This window comes from Lytechinus pictus, chromosome 3, assembly GCF_037042905.1.
Source record: "Lytechinus pictus isolate F3 Inbred chromosome 3, Lp3.0, whole genome shotgun sequence".
Lineage (NCBI taxonomy): Eukaryota > Metazoa > Echinodermata > Echinoidea > Temnopleuroida > Toxopneustidae > Lytechinus > Lytechinus pictus.
In genome coordinates this window covers 56,748,388-56,767,203 of record NC_087247.1, presented here as the reverse complement: position 1 = coordinate 56,767,203, position 18,816 = coordinate 56,748,388, and the positions used below count along the sequence as shown (strand labels likewise).

Genomic DNA, 18,816 nt, shown 5'->3' with positions numbered 1-18,816 from the left:
AAGAAAAAAAATTACCTTTCTTAACACCTTCAGTGTAATTTAACGAAAGTTTGTTGACCTTTTGACATTTCCGGTCATAATTTTTTAACGGGAGGTCAAGTGTATATGGTTTTGTACACTTTTTTGTTCAGTATAACCAGACAAACAGTTTGATGTATGACTCGACACAATCGGGGCAATTCCAAAAAAATTGACCCCTATTGACCCCTATTTTGACCCCTAACATGGTTAATGACCATTAGAAATTTGTCACCAAGTTGAAAGTTGTTCCTTGTGATGTCACCAATCACATAAAAGTGAAAAATCAGACTTAGCCAATTTGTCGAAGTAGATGACTGCTGCCTGACTACCTCCTTTTTTCATTTTATCCTCTTATTTTCACTACTTTTGAAGAATCATTGGAGGTGTATATCCTACTCCCACTGCCCTCGATCTGACGCCGCGCCCATGTATACTATGACGGTAATTCTCAGAAGAATGATTCAGCTCCCTCACTTATATATATGTGCAGAAAATACTAACAAAAAAAGAAAGAAGACGATTGACTTTTCGTAGTCGGTAATGTAACCATTTAACAAAAAGGTGATACCAATATGATATCATTATATGACTACGCAAGCCACTATAACAAAAAATGAATAAAGAGAGAAAAAAATTACACTTCCTGTCTATTTCGGTTAATGTCTTTCTTTATGTATAAACACAAAGGTCATTTGAGAAGTCGCACTTCAATGAGTGTTCTGCCTTTCTTTTGTTTGCCAATCGATAATAGAAGAACGCACCGAAGCTGTATGAACACGGTACAAACAGGCGGTATTGGAGCATTATTACACATGTCATACGTGTACACCATAGTATATTATAACCCAATGCAAGGCAATTTGTAAGGTGCAGTTATATATTTCATATTTCAGGACCAAGGAGTTCGGCCAAGGATCAGTGGTAGTATATTCCTGATTGGCGCACTCGGTGCGTGTATGTGTGGGAGGTACGCCAAGACGAGATATTTGAAGCAGACGGTGTGTTGTATACTACATGGAACATGGTTATCCCGGCCCCTATATAAAGCCGTCTCCATCTAGGGTGGAACATAATATTCACCGAGCTGCAACCTGCCGCGGTAAAGCTACTTCGCGCAAATGTCGTTTCTCTTCAGAGGTGAAATATCATATTCCGATGAAACTACATTTTCAGATCATCAGAGAGAATTTGTCTGGTTCTGTCATGTCATGAATGATAGCGTGGTTGCCGTACTGATCAATGCGACATGAACAATGAGATGGTGATGGTGATGGGACACAACTTTGCATCTGTTTGTCAATCGTTGAACTAAACTCGGGACTAAACTCCGCAGGAAATAACAGGTATGTCGTCATGGATGAACTGCTAGTATTCATTTTTATCTGCTGACAGATATCGCACTCTGATTTTTCAAGGTTGTTGGAGCACACTTCTATACTCGTGTAAAATTGCATTTTTATTTTAAAGTAATACCCGAAGGAAATACCTCCACGACAATGCGCTATATACCGATGGGCATGAACCAGTGTAGTTGGACGATAATAATGAAGACGATTAAGAAAATGCGATCTACTCAATTAGATTATTGCCCAAAGAAAGTGAGTGTGTGATTTAATTTTCATTCCAGTTCATGGCATAGGGAATTGCCAACGATTGAAGATGGCTAACAATAACACACTACAACTTTATCGCACCCTGCCGCTTAATGACGGAGAAAATACTCAACTTTTCACTTTTAAGTTGGGTTTAATGAACTTAGATGAATTCAAATCTCGCTCCGTTCGCTCCACCATCATCAACTACCAAGGACAAGATTGGTATCTTAGTTGCAAATATGCGGAGGGGAAAAGACTTGAATATTTAGGAGTTTACATTTACTGGGGGAGTCCATCTGAAGGTGTACGATGCCGAGCCGACTTCCGTATCATCACCCGAAACATCCTAGATCCTACAAAGAGTTTGGTAACTGAAGGAAGTCAAGTTGAATTCAGTGCTCCTCAATCACCTGGTTGGGGTAAGAGAGAGTTTGCATCTCTCAGAGAACTCTTCACACCAGGACAAGGATTCTTATTAGAACCCGAGAAGATTGTCATCATCGAACTTGCTATGAAATCATGTTCAACGTTGTTTGAGCAATCTGTTGATTTTACCCAGTTGCTGAGTCATAGAGAGCAACCGTATCCTTCCTTCTTTACTGCTAACTTTTCGCTAGCAGGGATGGAGTTCTACGTCTCGCTTTATCCCTTAGGTGACCGTGAAGAAGCTGAGGGACATGTTTCCATGTACCTTCACCGTTTCCTTGGTAACGAAGGTGATACATCAATCATCGGATGTCGTATCCGATATCGTTTCTTTCTTGGACACAGTCGAACATGCCCAACCAGCTCGAAGACATTTGAGTTTTCTTTTAAGAATGAGCAAGGGTATGGTCGTTTCAAGGCATTCGAACCATTGAATGGTAGTGACAATCTCCTATATCGTGGTGCTGTTCCTTTGGGTGTAGAGGTTGTATCTATAACACCTTTTGCTCAACCTGAGATCAGACTCACCACCAGAGGATATTATCACACCGACAATTTCGTGTTCGAAGATGCTGTCTTTCCCGACCATCGTGGAAACCAATGGCGACTCTCAGCCGCAAATTCTTCCCAATTCCTTTCACTCAAACTCAACGCTGAAGACAAGAACCGATTGTTCTCTGCTCCAGGATTGATTTCTAACCAGTCAAGACTTACCAAGAGAGAAGAGTGTACCAAGTTCATCCAATGGAGAGCTTTTGTCTTGTCAAGGACTGATCGTAAGAAGACCCTTGCAGTGAATGGTTGTCCACTCTCTGCCTATTACTCACGGGGTTTGATGCAGACTAACTACAGTATGTCTACACAGATTCCTCTTCTCAAGGTATGTTATTGTTGCCCCATCTCCCATCAGCCCTGTCTCCATTTCAACTTTCCAAATCTCACCCTTCTCCCACTTTCAAACTGACTTGAAAAAGTTGGCTTTAACCATCTTAATTGCCCCGTTAAAATAATATCTGTTGTCGCATCGTAACTTTGCCTTTATACTTAGGTCGATGCCAATCATGCCAATAGTATACGTGAACGTTTTTTTTTAAATCTGACTTATAAAATGAAGTATCAAATTAAGAGATTGACCTCAATTCTCTTGAATTCGGTTGTGAAAGAAATCCTTATAAGATATCATTTGGTATTATTTTTTAAAACTTTTCGTTATTATGAAATAAAGTTTACTAATACGAAAATCAATATACTTTTTATGGGATTCTATTATATACAATCATGTAAAAAGAAATCATTAACATTTCAGATACATGTAGTACTAGTGACAATATTCTAACTGGATGGGAATGAATAATTGAAGGAAGATGAAATTATATAGGATCCTCGGGTGATTCCATGCAGAAGAGTGGAAACACACATTATACTTCAAAATTACTCTTTTTGTTTAATAGAGCTGATGTGATAATAATCCTTCATGGTTTATGATCTTCATTTCTATATTTTTAATTCGCCCAATTTTTGTTCTGGAGTCACGACGGGACATACACGGCAAATAGTAACTCCCATCGCTCTATGTTTAGCAAGCTTTAACTCTTTTCGGAAGTATAGCATCATTATTAGAAATAACCTTGCCATTTTCAATAACTTGCTGGAATCAAATGAGAAAAAAAACATAACGTGGTGTGTCATGCAGTGAAAATAACGCTTGAAGGGACTACTCAGACAGATTGAATGTATTATTCTAAATATCGCTAGCTCCGATGCCAGTTGGTGCTTAATGATGTCGAAAGGTGTTAAGAGAGGGAGTCCATGATAAATGTCAAGTCCACCCCAACAGAGAGTTGATTTAGATTAAATAGTGAAATATCAAACAACCAAAACGTTGATAATTTCATTAAAATCGGATGCAAGAGGAGACATTTATCATGCCATTTTAGAATTTCGTTTAGTTTTCACAAAACGGCTATACACAATCGTGATTTGCAAGTATAGGCCCTATACGATATGTTGATGTCAATTGTATCTTTTGTATTTTATTGCATGATACATGCACGATATTTCGTTTTTTTAAAGATTTGACAAGGAGACTCTTCATTGAATCACATTAGGTTAATGGCAATTTCATGTATTCAGGGATGAATAAATGACTTTGTTTCATATTATAATGAGGAGAAAATCGAAATATTTCATTTAATTTCTTATAATGAAATAAAAGAGAAATAGTAAGTGGATGGCATCATCGGTTTCCTCATTTGCTTATCGACCAGAAAGTGCATAATATAGTTTTGTAAATTAACAAAACGGTAAGATGTCGTCATGGAATGTCTTGTTTTACATGCAGTTTTGATGTATTTTGCAGCGTTATGCTTGTATCATTTGTCTCTTATCAAAATCAGGTTTTTGTTGAGGTGGACTTTCCCGTTAAGTTTTGACTATAATCGAGGTTAAAATGGTTAGCCATTCAATAATTTACAGATAGGCCTATTGCAAAAGATATCAAGATATTTTTATGTTCCCTTCCCCTCTTCCTCTGAGGCATAATGAATTATGGTAGGTTTATACACTTTCATTTTGTGCCGTTGTCATGCACGCGATATATGGCATGAACATGCAGAAGATAATAAAATAGTATTGAAACGCATCTGACACACACTGACTAAATTTATATCAGGCTTTGTTCTGTGGATCCTTAATTTAACCAAAATGAGAAAAAAAAATGAAACAGCAATATCAGCAATGCAGTGTGGGCCAAACGATGTATTGATGGAAGGGATATATCATCCCCTTCTGAACACTTCGATGTGTTTATTGTTGCACCCCCTATAATATGAAAAGAAAACAATTCTCCCTTCTTCCTATTTCTATCGATAACACTACTTTTAAAGTGAATAGATAGCATCATCAATTCTGAGGACCCATCCTCTTTATGAATTTATTTCACCGAATTTGGAGGAATATTTTTTTTCGATTAGTTGTCAATTATTAATCAAGTTGATTAATGAAATCTCTATAGTGGATACACTGGAATCAGTGTCATGTTGATGAACAAGTAGGGGCAGACCATGCACCTGCCCATTATAAAAATGATTTCAACTGTCTTTCCCATGTGCTTTTGAATTCAATTTTCAGACACAAACGAAAATAGGGATGAGTTAACTGCTTAGAAATAATCAATTCCCTACAATACCTCTACAGGATACAATGCGCTTGATTACATAATTATCTCTAGCACATTTAAAAATCATATTCCTCACGATTCAGATCTATCATTCTTTAACTAAGTCTTTGCTTGGATAGTAAGGAAAGTTGTTTATTCTGTCATCTTAAGAAATGATTATAGTTCTAATACTTTTGAAATTTTATTTTAGTTATTCATTAAATATCAATTTCCTGCATTTAAACCGATGTTTTAATGTGAATATAATATAGACTTTAATGAGCCGAACGATCTGCCATTGTCATGATTGTATACTTTATTAAATTGGATTGTCGGTTGATTAGGAAAGATGTACAGGGATATTATCGGAATGTGAATGCAAACCTGATGAGTGTAAAATGCAGTTTTAAAAAGTGTGTACAAATTTATAGAATCATCCCAATCAAATCTGGGATTCGTCCTCGTAACGAACCCTCAGTCTAAACATCGTCATAATTAAATGGTTTAACTTGTCCCATGGCCATGCAGACAGTATACAGTACCACTATCGTGCTGTTAATTCAAAGTGCATGTGATATCGACCTTCGTACCCATTTACGAGATCAATAACAAAATTTCATTTTATAACATTGGGTTTGCAAACACTTAACAGCCAACCCCATATAAAAAGGATTTGTCATGTATGGACAAAATATGTATTGCATACATGATTATATAAAACGCATTTTCATAGTGATGAATGCATGGGCGGAAATCCCAGGGGGACAAGGGGGACTTGTCCCCCCCCCCCTACTCAAAATAGTAGGGGGGACACAATATCAAATGTCCCCTATACTATTTTTTGTCTTTTATGATTGTAAGAAATACATCATTCAAAATCGAAATAAAACATGTATTTTGGGACAAGATGACCTTACTTACTTTTTTTTGCTTGTCAAATTTTCCAGCCCCTTGTCACCCCTACCTTTTGGGATAGATTTCCGCCCCTGGATGAATGTGAACATTATTTTAGTAGCGATCTAAGGTGGGGGAAGGGGGGGGGGCATTATCCCCACCTCCGGGCCCCACCTACAAGCACCTGCATGTACCCTAGTTATCTGAATGTATCTCTTTCAAATTCCTGCCGTCAAGATATTTCTTTTTATTGGGGGGGGGGGGGGGTGCTTCACAGCACCACTCTCCAACAATCGCAACGTTGGCTAACGTCCTGTCTTGAGAGAAATCATATTCTAAGAGTGTAATTCAGTTTGTCCAGGGGTAATATCGTTTATGAGACATGACAACTATGGTAAAGTAAATTATGCCATAGTGATAGAATATTGGCTATAGCATGTGAAAAATAAATGATCGTTCACAGTGTAGTAGGAATTGTTTCATTGAGGCACAAAATGAGAGTTTCAGATAAGAAAGTTAATATTGAATAGATCAATAACAGTTGCATGCAGGTGAATACCCCCTTTTATATATTTTTTTTTTAGCTGAGTCTTTCTTTCAATAAATTTTTGACCTTTCATAAAATTACATCATTAATGCAGGCTGCAGTAATAGATGTTAGGCTAAGTAAGTTTGACTCCAAAAGTGAGCATTAGAATATAGGCCTATATGTATAGTTGTGACAGTGATTTTTTTCGCAGTTGTGTGGGATTAGACGTAAAGGTGATCCAGAGTTCGATTTCATTTTTCGTTCTGTTCGTTATTGATAATAAATTATATTATGTGATTAATGTGAAGACTCTCATAGCACACATAATTCTAGGTTCTGAGGTTTGAGGAAGTTTATGTGATATAAATCGTGTGTTGATCTTGTTGTATTATCTAATTTAAGACTTGGTAAATACATTTTAAACATGTGTCAACAAAATAGGTGCATGAGGCCTTATTAGTTGCTGGATGACGCGTAACATTTTACATATGATGCGATGGATACGATGGTTGATATAGGCTATATCAAGCATCGCATCAGTTTTATATGCTGGGGTGGATATGTGTGTGTTCATGGCCCTGGGAAGCGGGGGCGCTGAAGCAAAGCAAAACAAAACAAAACAAAAATCATCTTTATAGAACTATCAACAATATTGAACAAAATTAATTGAGAGGAGAAAATGAGAGGGAATGTTTAACATCTAATCAATCCGTAAAAATACTATAATATGATAAATTGAAGTGATTTTTAGAACGGTTGAATTAATCTCAGGAATGAATTGTGTGTCAGGAAACAGAAGGTTGTTACAGACTTTGACCAATGTCTATACCTCTCATATATTTTAATAGGATTTGGAATTAACGTTCGATATCCATATAGCTTACGATTACTCTCGGTGAAGCAAAAAAATCAATGAATTTGTATCGATCTTGAATTTTGCACTCTATTTCCACATCGCAGTCAACCATGGTTGAATTCAACATTCAATTATGATAACAGATGGCAAGTAACTATAATGAGAACCACTTTCACTGATCAAAAAGCGAAGATAATGTGCTTTCTCAGACTCGATTGTAAACTTGCATTTTGTTGATTATCAGTTGGCTTATTCACGTGGTGCTAATGCAGTACCTTTTGTACTTGTAGGCTATATATCATAGCATTTAATTATATACAGTTATGTTATGATTTTGATTTTTTTTTAAATAAATACTTTGTATATCTACAAATCAAATCTGGAAAATCAACGTTAAAATGTAACAAAATTAACTATTTATGACATCACAACCAATATGATATGGTTTTGCAGCGGCATTTGTAAATGTTTTTTTTTTCAACTTCGTATCTTAAAACAATCTGTACTCATTTGTTTTTCTAATATGTCTGATTAAATATTCATATCTTAATTGAGGACCAACATAGATTTACCTTGTATGATAAACCTAGCATACCAGCTTACATAATAATGTACACAGGAAATATATGAACCAGAAATATTCAAAGGTCGGGAAAATGCTTGAACGTCACAGTTAATAAAACTTGGGCATAAATTTATTCTATCCCTGGAGGCCTACTTCTCTACTCAACATCTTTATACGAATCTGTTCTAAAAGTATGTAGTGCAGAGGAATGACTGGTACGTCTGCATTTAAAATGGGGTTGGTATTGCTCAATGCTAGCAACTGCAGGATCTTGAAAATGTTACAATGTAAGATGAAAAAAAGAACCGCCAAAGGCAAGCTCGTATTAACACAACGACGTCATAATATACACAACGGTTCACGCTAAATTTCGCTAGAAGAAACAAGCAACTTTTATTTAGGACAGTTTAAAAAAGAAAATATTTTAACAAAATGTTCTAGGGGATCATTATCTACAAAACCGTGTCTGTTGGAAATGATAATTGATAACAATAATCCATTCGGTTGTATATAACACTCGCCATATAATGTAAAGCTATACGAGAACAAATACGGACAATCAACGATCCATAGCGACCTATGTGCGACTTCGATCGATACTATTCGTGTATTGTTCGTCGTCATCAGTGCAAGGGCAGGTGATGTAACAGGGCAAGAAACAGATCGTTAATATAGTATGAATCTATATAGATATAAAGTACAAGATATTAGCGGAAAATACGATAAGGTGAATGCCCGTGTATGAAGCTGAATCCTGGGCTTATTTCAATTTTTCAGATGCTCAATATAATATACCTGATTCTGAAAAAAAGAACAGCGGAATAGTCTGGATTAGGGCAAAATAAAATGTTTATTTGCCTTTAATAGCGTTAAACCAGGCCGTGGACATGGTGGAATGGTTTTGAAAGTTGGCGACGAAGGGGGGGGGGGGGCTGACCATGCAAACAAAATATCACAACCGTATAATTTTTACGTTTTTGTACACGGTTTTTGAAAGAAAAAAGTGAAGGGCAAAGCCCCCCCCCCGGTACCGTGGCCTAAGAGCACACTTTTCAAGACATTCCTATAGCGCGAAACCTCTCTAAGAAGTGATATTTGAATGACAGTGTAATTTTGCTTGATAAGAAGGAAATAATAACGGAACTGATAATTATTATGAACCCTTGATGAGACCCAGCTGGTTCTCTCTAATGACCTAACTTTATAAATACTATCTCAACTTAGATTGAGGTGGTAAGTCATTAAATAGATACACCTGCATGCATGCATCACCCTGGTTAGATACCTGTATATTATTCAATCTTAATGACGTCAACTGACAACCTGTCAGCGTTTCAAATAACCAAACTTATTTTTAGAGTTATGATATTGAAATATAGTTTCTGATACAATATATACTTTATTACTATATAAAAGCTTCATAAGTGCACAATTCGACAAACATGACCGTAATTATTTTTTTTCTCGATTTTTTTTTATTAAATGGGTTTTATTTAATTAAAATGTTACCTGAAGAATGTCTATTATGTATAGAGTATATCTCTTGCACGATCATGAGATAAGACTTGTCGATAATTTGAAGTTCTATAACGGATTTATAAATGATTAAAACAAAAAGAACATTGAATGCAAGAGGGGTCGGGTGTGGGGGTTGCAAGTTTATACACATTTATACTGATGTAAGGCTAAATTGTTCGAAATTTCTGGCCTTTTGGTCTATTGAACATCGGTTCGTAAATTCCCAATGATTCATAAAATACAATATAGAGCTTTTAGATTAATTGTCTGAAAATGATGACAGATTAAGATTTTGACGTGACCAGTGTTGATTCCTTGATTGAAGGCAAGCATGCCTCACCTCATCGATTAGCATGATTCGGGAGCCTGCTGTGGAATGTGTGTTCACTTTCAAGACTTTATTGTCATCTACATTAGATCAATATATCTTGTCAGTCTTTGAGATGGTTAGGCACACTCTTAATTCATCCTTTTTATATATTTTTCTGAAATGGTATAGCTGTATTATATTTCATAATATTTTTCATTAGTCTTTATCTGCCCCTAATTCAGCTCCCTCTCTTTCTCCTGTCCGTATCATAATTGTGTATATTATTTTGATGGAGGCCATTTATGTTTTTTTTTTAATTCTGTGGAAAGTATTCTTGTTGCCAATACCGTATAATTAATATAAACATTCTCTAATGAGTTTAGTCTGTCATGATAGTACAGGTATATAATGATTTCGATGATGCCAATGATAATTATAATACACGTATTGTAGCTTATATATATATATATATATATATATATATATATATATAAATATATAACTACCTTTAAAAGTGCTTTTCATCTATCACCAACGCGTTGCAACGCCACGACTATTTCTACTACATTGTATAGTACTACTACTACTACTACTACCGCTACTACTATTACTACTACTACTACTACTACATACTACTACTACTACTACTACTACTACTACTACTACTACTACTACTACTACTACTACTGCTGCTGCTGCTACTACTACTATACTGCTGCTGCTGCTGCTACTACTACTACTGCTACTACTCCTAGTAATAATAATAATAATAATTATAATGACAATAATAATGATGATGATAATGATAATAATAATAATAGTAATAATGATAATAATAATAATAACAATAAAAATAATAATAATAATAATTCTTCCTCTTCTGCTGATGATGATTATGATGATGATAAAAATAAAAGTACTTTTATTTTGTCCTTGTTATTATAATTATCATCACTCACTTTACTTCTTTGTGTGTTTGTTCTCAGGCGAAGGCATTGGATGGTGATTACTGCACAAAGGATGAACCATCTTTACTGGTCCGTATTGAGTTTCTTAACGTACAGGATATCGTTTGTGTGATGACTGATTATCCTACATTAGATTTTGAGAGGTTTCAGCTCTACCACACCAGGTAAATTAAAGAAAATTGATCTTCACTTGAAATAAGCCTCCAAGCCTATATATACGTATATACATGTATGATACATTTTAATCAATCAATCAATCAATATCAATCAATCAATCAATCAATCAGTAAGTCAGTCAATCAATTTGATGGAATGAAACGTAGCCGGTTAGGTTTTACTGTATGTAAAAAGGAAAGAAGTTGCGTCGCGACTGGTTTTTACCTTATTACCTTAATTCCTTATTCTGAGATTGAATGAGAGGGAAAATAAGAAATTATAATATAAGGAAGAATAAAAAAAAAGAAGAAGAAAATAATTAGAAGAGAAAGAGAAAGGGAAGGAAGTAATTTGACAAAGGTTTTCTATATGGTCGATCAGAGTCATTACCTGAACTATTCTGAAATTATGGTCTATGCATTATTGGCCCGTTGAATTGACAGTTTGAACTGAATTATGTCAGAAATTATTTGCATTTAAATGTTGAGAAAATTTAATTTTGATATAAAAAAAACATAGACCTACATAACATTTCCATTGTTACAGATTACAATTAAGCCTGTGTGATCTATGAAAGGTGGGTGCATACTATTTTGCATTTCCCAATGCTCAATGGCTTCATCAGTTACACACACAAATTAATCATGAAACTTTGAGGTTCGAACAAGATATTGATGAATGTTCACGATATATCGTCATTTCTGTATTTCTTGATTTGGCAAACAGGGAAGGATTAAAGCGATGTCTGAAGCAGAATGATGTACTAGTACGGGAGATGGAAAGCTTGCGAACTCGTCTAAGCAATGCAATGAAGGAAAGTAAAGACTCTCGTGATCTTGTACAAGACTTTCAGAGATTAATCAAGGTAAAGAACAAAATCATTAGGTTTGATTTTATCTTTTCAGATTTTAGATACTACCTCTCATTGATTATGGACCACGATGATAATGTCCGACGTGCACTGATTTTGTTAGACTGTATAATTATATATTATTCTTAAATAAGTGTAAATTTATTCAAAATCAAGAATAATCAATTGTGAAATTCTCCGCTTCTCTAACATTCATTAAAACCCGCAACAACTGGAAGACGAGTACATTGCCTGAGGAAGGAACTGTGCTACAGTTAATGTTGTGCTCGCCATGCTATAGTTATATGCTTTATTGATTGAATAGAACAAACTAAGCCTGCGGAGTAGACAATAATAAGTCTTATGTTACAAATTTATCCATATATGGTTTATGACTGTTTTTGTGAAGTATTAAAAGTAAGCCGACCTTTCCATCTACAGCATCCCATCCCACCGCTGTCACCTACTCCTGACAGTAGTCGTAATACTCAATTGATGAACTGGCTACTACAACAAGATTCAATACCAAACAAGGTTCGCCTCCCTCTCTCTCCTTGTGACTTATATATAACGGACATGGGTTTACTATCTTGCACCTGATACGACAAACACTGTTATAATTTCTTTAAGTTTCCATCATGCACCCTGTTTTTTATGTTGTTTTCTGCGTGTGGATGTGAGTGTGTCGAACATTTTCATTTGCGTAATTGTTTTTGTTCATTTTTTTACGTTGCTTCATTTAATGTTCATATCTGTTATCTAGCTGCTTCACCAATCACACTCTGCTTCTTTGTGTTGTATTTAAAAAACTAGTTTCTGTCTTTTTTTAAAATTTATTTCGTGAGACTTTACTGCTTCCATTTGCATTTGTTCCAGTTATATGTTATAATAGTGTCCAGAAAATCCTCTTAAATTTTTTAAACGACAATCAAACATACATACAAAAACATACATACATACACAGAAAAGGAAAATAACAAAAGAAGATAAACAAAATAAAGACACACACACACGCATTACAATACAGAATATAATAATACGAATATTTTCTCTTTATTGACGAGTGCAGGATTTCTCTTTTGTTATGTTGCATTGTGCATTATAAAAAAAAACTAAAATAAAATATGCATTTGCTGTCATGCTAAACATGTATGTACAAATAAATAAATAACTAAGTATAGGAAGAAATATTTATGAATTTATTTTTCTTTTAATGGGATTCTTTTCTATTTCTGGATGTGATTTATACTGGTTGTGTGTTGTGCCTATATACAGTATACACGTATGTTTAATTTCTGTCCATTTGATTTTTTTCTCGTTTTATGATTCTATTGAGTTTTAAAGTATTTCTGCTTATTTTCCTTTTTTCAGATGACCTATCAGATTTTCTTTCGTTCTTCCACTGCTTATAACTTAAAATTTCACTGTTTTCATGCACCATTTATTGTGTTGAAAATGCCCTTGTATCCAAAGTATTGGTAAATGAAACTTATATTTTGCTTGATAAGAATATGATTAATCAATGAAATTCATCGTACCAGAGTAAACTAGTTCTGACGGGAAACGCCTTCATCAAATTTGTACTTTCAAAATTGTTGTACTCTTGGTTTCAGTCAGTTTTCACCTCTCGATCTTAAAAAAAAATTCATTGAGTATTCGATGTACAGTTAAATAAAGCTAGTACAAATTTTAGAACGCTCCCTCCACCACACTTGTATCATGTTTTATTTGTAATTAATCCAAAAAATATAATCTTATCACTTGGCATTCACAAACATTTTATCTTACAGACTGAGAATCCAAGTGATCACAACAAGCAGTTAACAGCTCAGTCAGCTCGGCCAGCTTCAGTCTCCTCTTCACCAACACTACCAGTTCAGCCTCCAGTCCCTAGACCCCGTGGTGTTAGAGGACCACCTCCTCGTCCTCCACCCAGGGCCTATTCACCGGTGGCTACAGATCTGGTCAGTACAAGGCAATTCACTTATAACCCTACGACACTAATGCAGGCTAATTCACTGGCCTCACCACCACATGCCGCCAATTCAGCAGGACTGGCAATGGCAAGTGATCAACAGAGATTGGCAGTTCTTAACTCAAACGATACTGCCTTTAAGAGGTTCTCCTTCACGGGTATCAATGTTACTCCAGCAATGATATCAAGTCAGGCTGCAGAGACTTCCAGGAATGTGGATGTATCTGCTCAAAGCTCATCCGTGGGGAAGGAACCAACATCACCCAAAGGATCAACACCCCTCCAAGATCAAACCCCTTCAACAAGTTCTTCCTCATCGGTTGTTATGTCAAAGATAGGAAATGGAGGTTCGTCTAGAGGTTTTGCTCTTGCAAGAATGACAAGACCAAACGTGAGTCAGTCGCAACCAAGCGTGAATCAGACACAATCACAGCAACCACAACAATCACATTCTCTCATCGACCAACCTGTCAAGTGGCCTATCGGTATGACCCCTCCAGCTACTTCACATATATCTCATTCAACCGGAGATCTAGAAGGTAAATCTACAAGCCCCAGTCATCAAACATCACAACACCTCTCGAATGGAGATATCGGGACAAACACTGAGCTTCCAGGTGGCTTTCATTCTAATCTTCAACAGTCATTCAGCCATCCAAACATAAGCACACATTCGGAGTCAAATGGACAACCGCTAGTTGGTCTTCCAATTACGTCTACTACTAATGACTCTAAAATCACTTCCAATAAGCCTTCTGCCATCCAAAACATCCCACAACGACCTCTCTCTGGAAGTATGTCAAAAGAATTTGAATTTTCACCAGTTCCGCAGTCTGTTGTCAACAGGCGATCTCCAGTACCTGAGCCACAAGTTCACAAACCTAGCCCACAAAGTGCAATTACCAACACTTCTGGTTTGAATCAGCCTTTGGTTCCACATGTTATTCCAAGGGACCAAATGATATCCAATCAAAATGCAATAAACACAGAAGAATCAAGAAATGTTAAGTCTACACCATCTACTCCAAATAAGTCTACCCGAAAGCCAGTAGCAATCACTTCAAAGTCTACCCCTAACTCTCCTACCAAACAGCCTCCAAGTCATGACCAACAAACAGGGTATGGTCAACGACTGTCTGGAAATGGTCAATTGCAAACGGTACTTCACCAGCAGTCACTACCTTCGCAATCGTTCATAGACAATGATGCCCATATAGACCTTCCACAGCCTATAAACAATCATGAAGTTTCTACCAATCGATTTGTAAACAGCACAAGACCTGAAGAACCCATTGCATTAGTACAATCAGAGATGGCCAAAAGGACAATGGTGAATTCACAACGAGGTAATCACCCTGTACCTGAACTACTTAGCAATGGTATGAAGCAAACTGATGAGATTCAAGAAAGACCACGAAGTGTTGTTGAAGAGATGAAGCAAATCAACGTTGGTCCAGTCATGAACTCAAATGAACAATGGTCTTTACCTAGCATAGAACAACGTCGACGCATGGGGGTTATTGAAACGAGTCTGTAGCTTGTAGGCTGCTGATCGAAACAAAACAAGTCCTTTGGTTGTACAGTCGTTGACGTTCATATTGTGCATTGTTCATAATCATCGCTACAACTTTATTTATAAAAAGAACACATTGTCATGAAACAGTCATCTTTGTTGTGATATTATCTTGTCTTTCAATCTGGAGTGATTATTTCAATTTGCCTCATCAGATGGTCTTTGATGGTCTAAAGACTAGTAGTTATTAACATTTTTTTCCACCGCGATTTTTATTAATGTAAATGAATTTTCATATGTGGCATCCGGGCATGACGTATATTTGAAGTACAGCACCCGGGGTAAAGTAGGCCTACTAGTAAATAAAATTTGTAAGTATTGCTTTCATGTTAATATTCAAAGTCATAGTAGGATAATAGAGCTCACATCATATTCACAATGTATAGAAAGACAGATCGATCTTGCCTATCTTCTGCATTAAGTTATCTGATTTGATGTGACGGGTGATATGCCTTTAATGTAAGTCTGTATTCTTAATACTACTTGATAATATTGCATTCAGATGTAATTATATGAATTTCATTTCGAGACACATGAAATTTTATATGGCGGAAATGTTACTTTGATATATGGCAACTTTGTATGGCGATACTGGTATAAAGGATCTCTTGTCCATGAATCTCACGAACACCTCTCACCAGATTATGGATTTAAAAAGTGAATAAATACATTCTTAGAAAGGATTGGTCAAAACAAACAAAGTTTTGATGAATGTCATTGGCCCCCCAAATCCTGAGATCAATCAAAATTCTGGTAGGATACAATTTAATGAATAATTGTCATAATAGTGATCATCAAATTATTCAACCTCCATCAATATCTATTGATCAGACACATAACCACCAAAGATATAGGTTATCTTCACCTATCCTAAAGAGTGTAGCATGCACGTGCTACCATTTACACGTTTTGAGATGAATAATATTCCGGTTTTAACCGTGATTTTTCTTATGACATTTTTTCGCGGGGGGATTGGAGACATACCTGACAAATATATCACGTTTTTCTTTAGAACGAAGAATTTATGAATAATAAATCATGTCCAGAGAATGACCCTGCTAGTCATTTTTCTAAAATTTTCAATAGATTTCCATTATTGATTTAAGTAACTACAGCGTATATGTGTTTATGTGATTTGGTATTCATTATTATTAAGTTCAGATTATTTCAAATCTGGTGTAAATGTAAGTGTAAATAGTGCATTTATATATAAATGTTTGATCGAATATTTATCTTAAAAAAAAATGTTTTCTTCCTATTTGGTAAGTTCTTCCTGTGAGCTATTAATCTTGCAGTCGACATAATGTGATGATGTTGATATGAATAATGCTTTCTTTGGGTGAAAGCTCGAATAATACAATCCTCTTTTTTTTTTTTTTACAACCGTGCACCTAACTTGCCGAACACCATGCCTGGATGAATATTTATAAACGTTTTCAGAAAACTTTAAACGTCGTAATGACCTGTGTATTAATATAGAACTGACGATCATCATTTGTAAGTAAAATAAATGTCTTTTTTATTATGATTATTCCGACGATGCAAGATTAAATGTTTAAATGTTTTGTTGAATATTATGAAGAAATGTGCCTTTTAAAGTGAATCAATTGTAAAAAAAGATTTTGCTAACGAATGAAATGATTGTAAGTGCCATTTGTGATAAACATCCGAGGGACAAGGTGATGAAATTGTGATTTGATATTTGATCCATTCAATTTGATAACATTCAAGTGAATTATCAATTCTTTGATTATTTTTGTAGTAACTGATTACCTCACTGGTCAGAAAAAAAAGTATTCGCACAGGATGAAAGAAATATAGGCTACCGGTAGGAAGACTATTGGAAGCGAAATAAAGTGCATTTATCATTAGCATGATTTTCAAATACAGAAAATGAGGTCTAATGTTCTAAAACAATGTAAAATATATTGATAATAGTATTTGGGAAAGACGTCTTGTAATATTATCCCGAGTCTCTGTGCCTATTGCAGTCTTAAATGCATGCGGATCATATACTTATGAAGGGGCTCATCCAGATCAAGTAAATTTAAACCCGGTGTGTGGGACTTCGTTCATGGTTATCCCATTAATGAAACTATTTGAGATATGTACTTGGGATGCCCCACACTCCTCACAAGACCTATAGCTTAATAGCTTAAGCAAATGGTTGTCGCAATATTCTTGGATGCCTATCTCACTCTTTAAGACCATGCAGTAAACATGGTTAGTTGTAATTGAAGGAGTTTGGAGACTGTATTACGGTGTTACTTTTGGCAGACCTTCCTAATAAAAGACTATTACATGCCCATGAGCACAATACTGTCGTTGCATTTATACTGTGCAAAAAGTTATGTTAACGTTTCTTGAAGAGGAGTTAAAAAGATGGGAAAGATTACCAAACAGTAATGCCTCTTTGTCTGAAATTGGTGAGAGGGAGTGAAGGGTGTGGCAGGGAGGACAGAGAGAGAGAGGGGGGGGGGGGGCGGGAGGAGTGGGATGACGAAAGGGAGAGGGGGAGAGGGGGGGTGGGAGGAGTGGGATGACGAAAGGAAGAGAGAGAGAGAGGGAGAGAGAAGGGGAAGGGGCAAGGGAAACAAAGATGTACACGATTTCAAGAGATCACAGGAGTAAGATTGTGTCTGCTGTGCTCAGGCTTGCCTTCTCAATCTTACAGAGTATGAGAAATACCTTATAAGGACTTATGAAATATAGGGTAAAACCAGTGGCGTAACAGGGAGGGGGGGCAAGCTGCCCCCTGGCGGATTTCACCGGGAAAATAAGAGAAAAACGGGAAAAATAAAAAAAGAGGGAGAAAGAAAGGGGGAGGAAAGGGGGGAAAGGAAAGGAGGAAAAGGAAAGAAAAAGGGAAAAGTCAAAAGAAAACGAAGAAAAAACTTTTTTTTTTAATGGAAAAGGTAGGAAAGCGGGAAAATGTACGAAAAAAGAACATTTGAGAAAGAACAAATCTTTCCGAAATAGGCCTATGTAATGCAATAGCACGGTGGGAAATAAATTAAAGATGACAAAATGGCAAACAATAGCGGGGAAACAAAGGTAGAATGTAATTAGTCAAAAGCTAAATTAGAAAACAAAGAAAAGGGACCACAAAAAATAATAACACGACCGGGCTGTCGATGATTGAAATTAAAGAACGGGGAAAAAGATGGACTGCATACAACATTGTGCTATAAGCTTGCTAAATTTTATGCAAATAAGCTACCGGGGCTTTGCCCCAGACCCCAGGCAGTAGGGGCTCTTCATTTATAACCTTCAAATGGCTCTATAACGCCCCCCGTACAATCACTGGCATACAGGCGCGCGGGGGGGGGGGGGTCTTGGTTCCATACCCAAGAGGAAATAAAAGAAATTATATCATATTATAACGTATAATGAAATGAATGAAAACAATGACATTTGTTATTT

At 36.0% G+C, this 18,816-nt stretch overlaps 1 protein-coding gene across 2 annotated transcripts; it reads left to right on the top strand.

The window, feature by feature from the left end:
• The first annotated feature begins 712 nt into the window (after window positions 1–712).
• Window positions 713–17,704, top strand: LOC129256940 (uncharacterized). 2 transcript variants are annotated; one of them, XM_054895164.2, is made up of 5 exons: window positions 713–2,922; window positions 10,858–11,003; window positions 11,722–11,860; window positions 12,287–12,379; window positions 13,636–17,704. In XM_054895164.2, exons 1-5 carry the CDS (start codon window positions 1,681–1,683, stop codon window positions 15,355–15,357), a joined length of 3,342 nt encoding a protein of 1,113 aa, XP_054751139.1. In that variant the 5' UTR covers window positions 713–1,680; the 3' UTR covers window positions 15,358–17,704. The 2 variants fall into 2 exon arrangements, with proteins under 2 accessions (XP_054751139.1, XP_054751140.1); XM_054895165.2 differs by lacking the exon at window positions 12,287–12,379 and having other exon boundaries at window positions 765–2,922.
• Window positions 17,705–18,816: the final 1,112 nt, after the last annotated feature.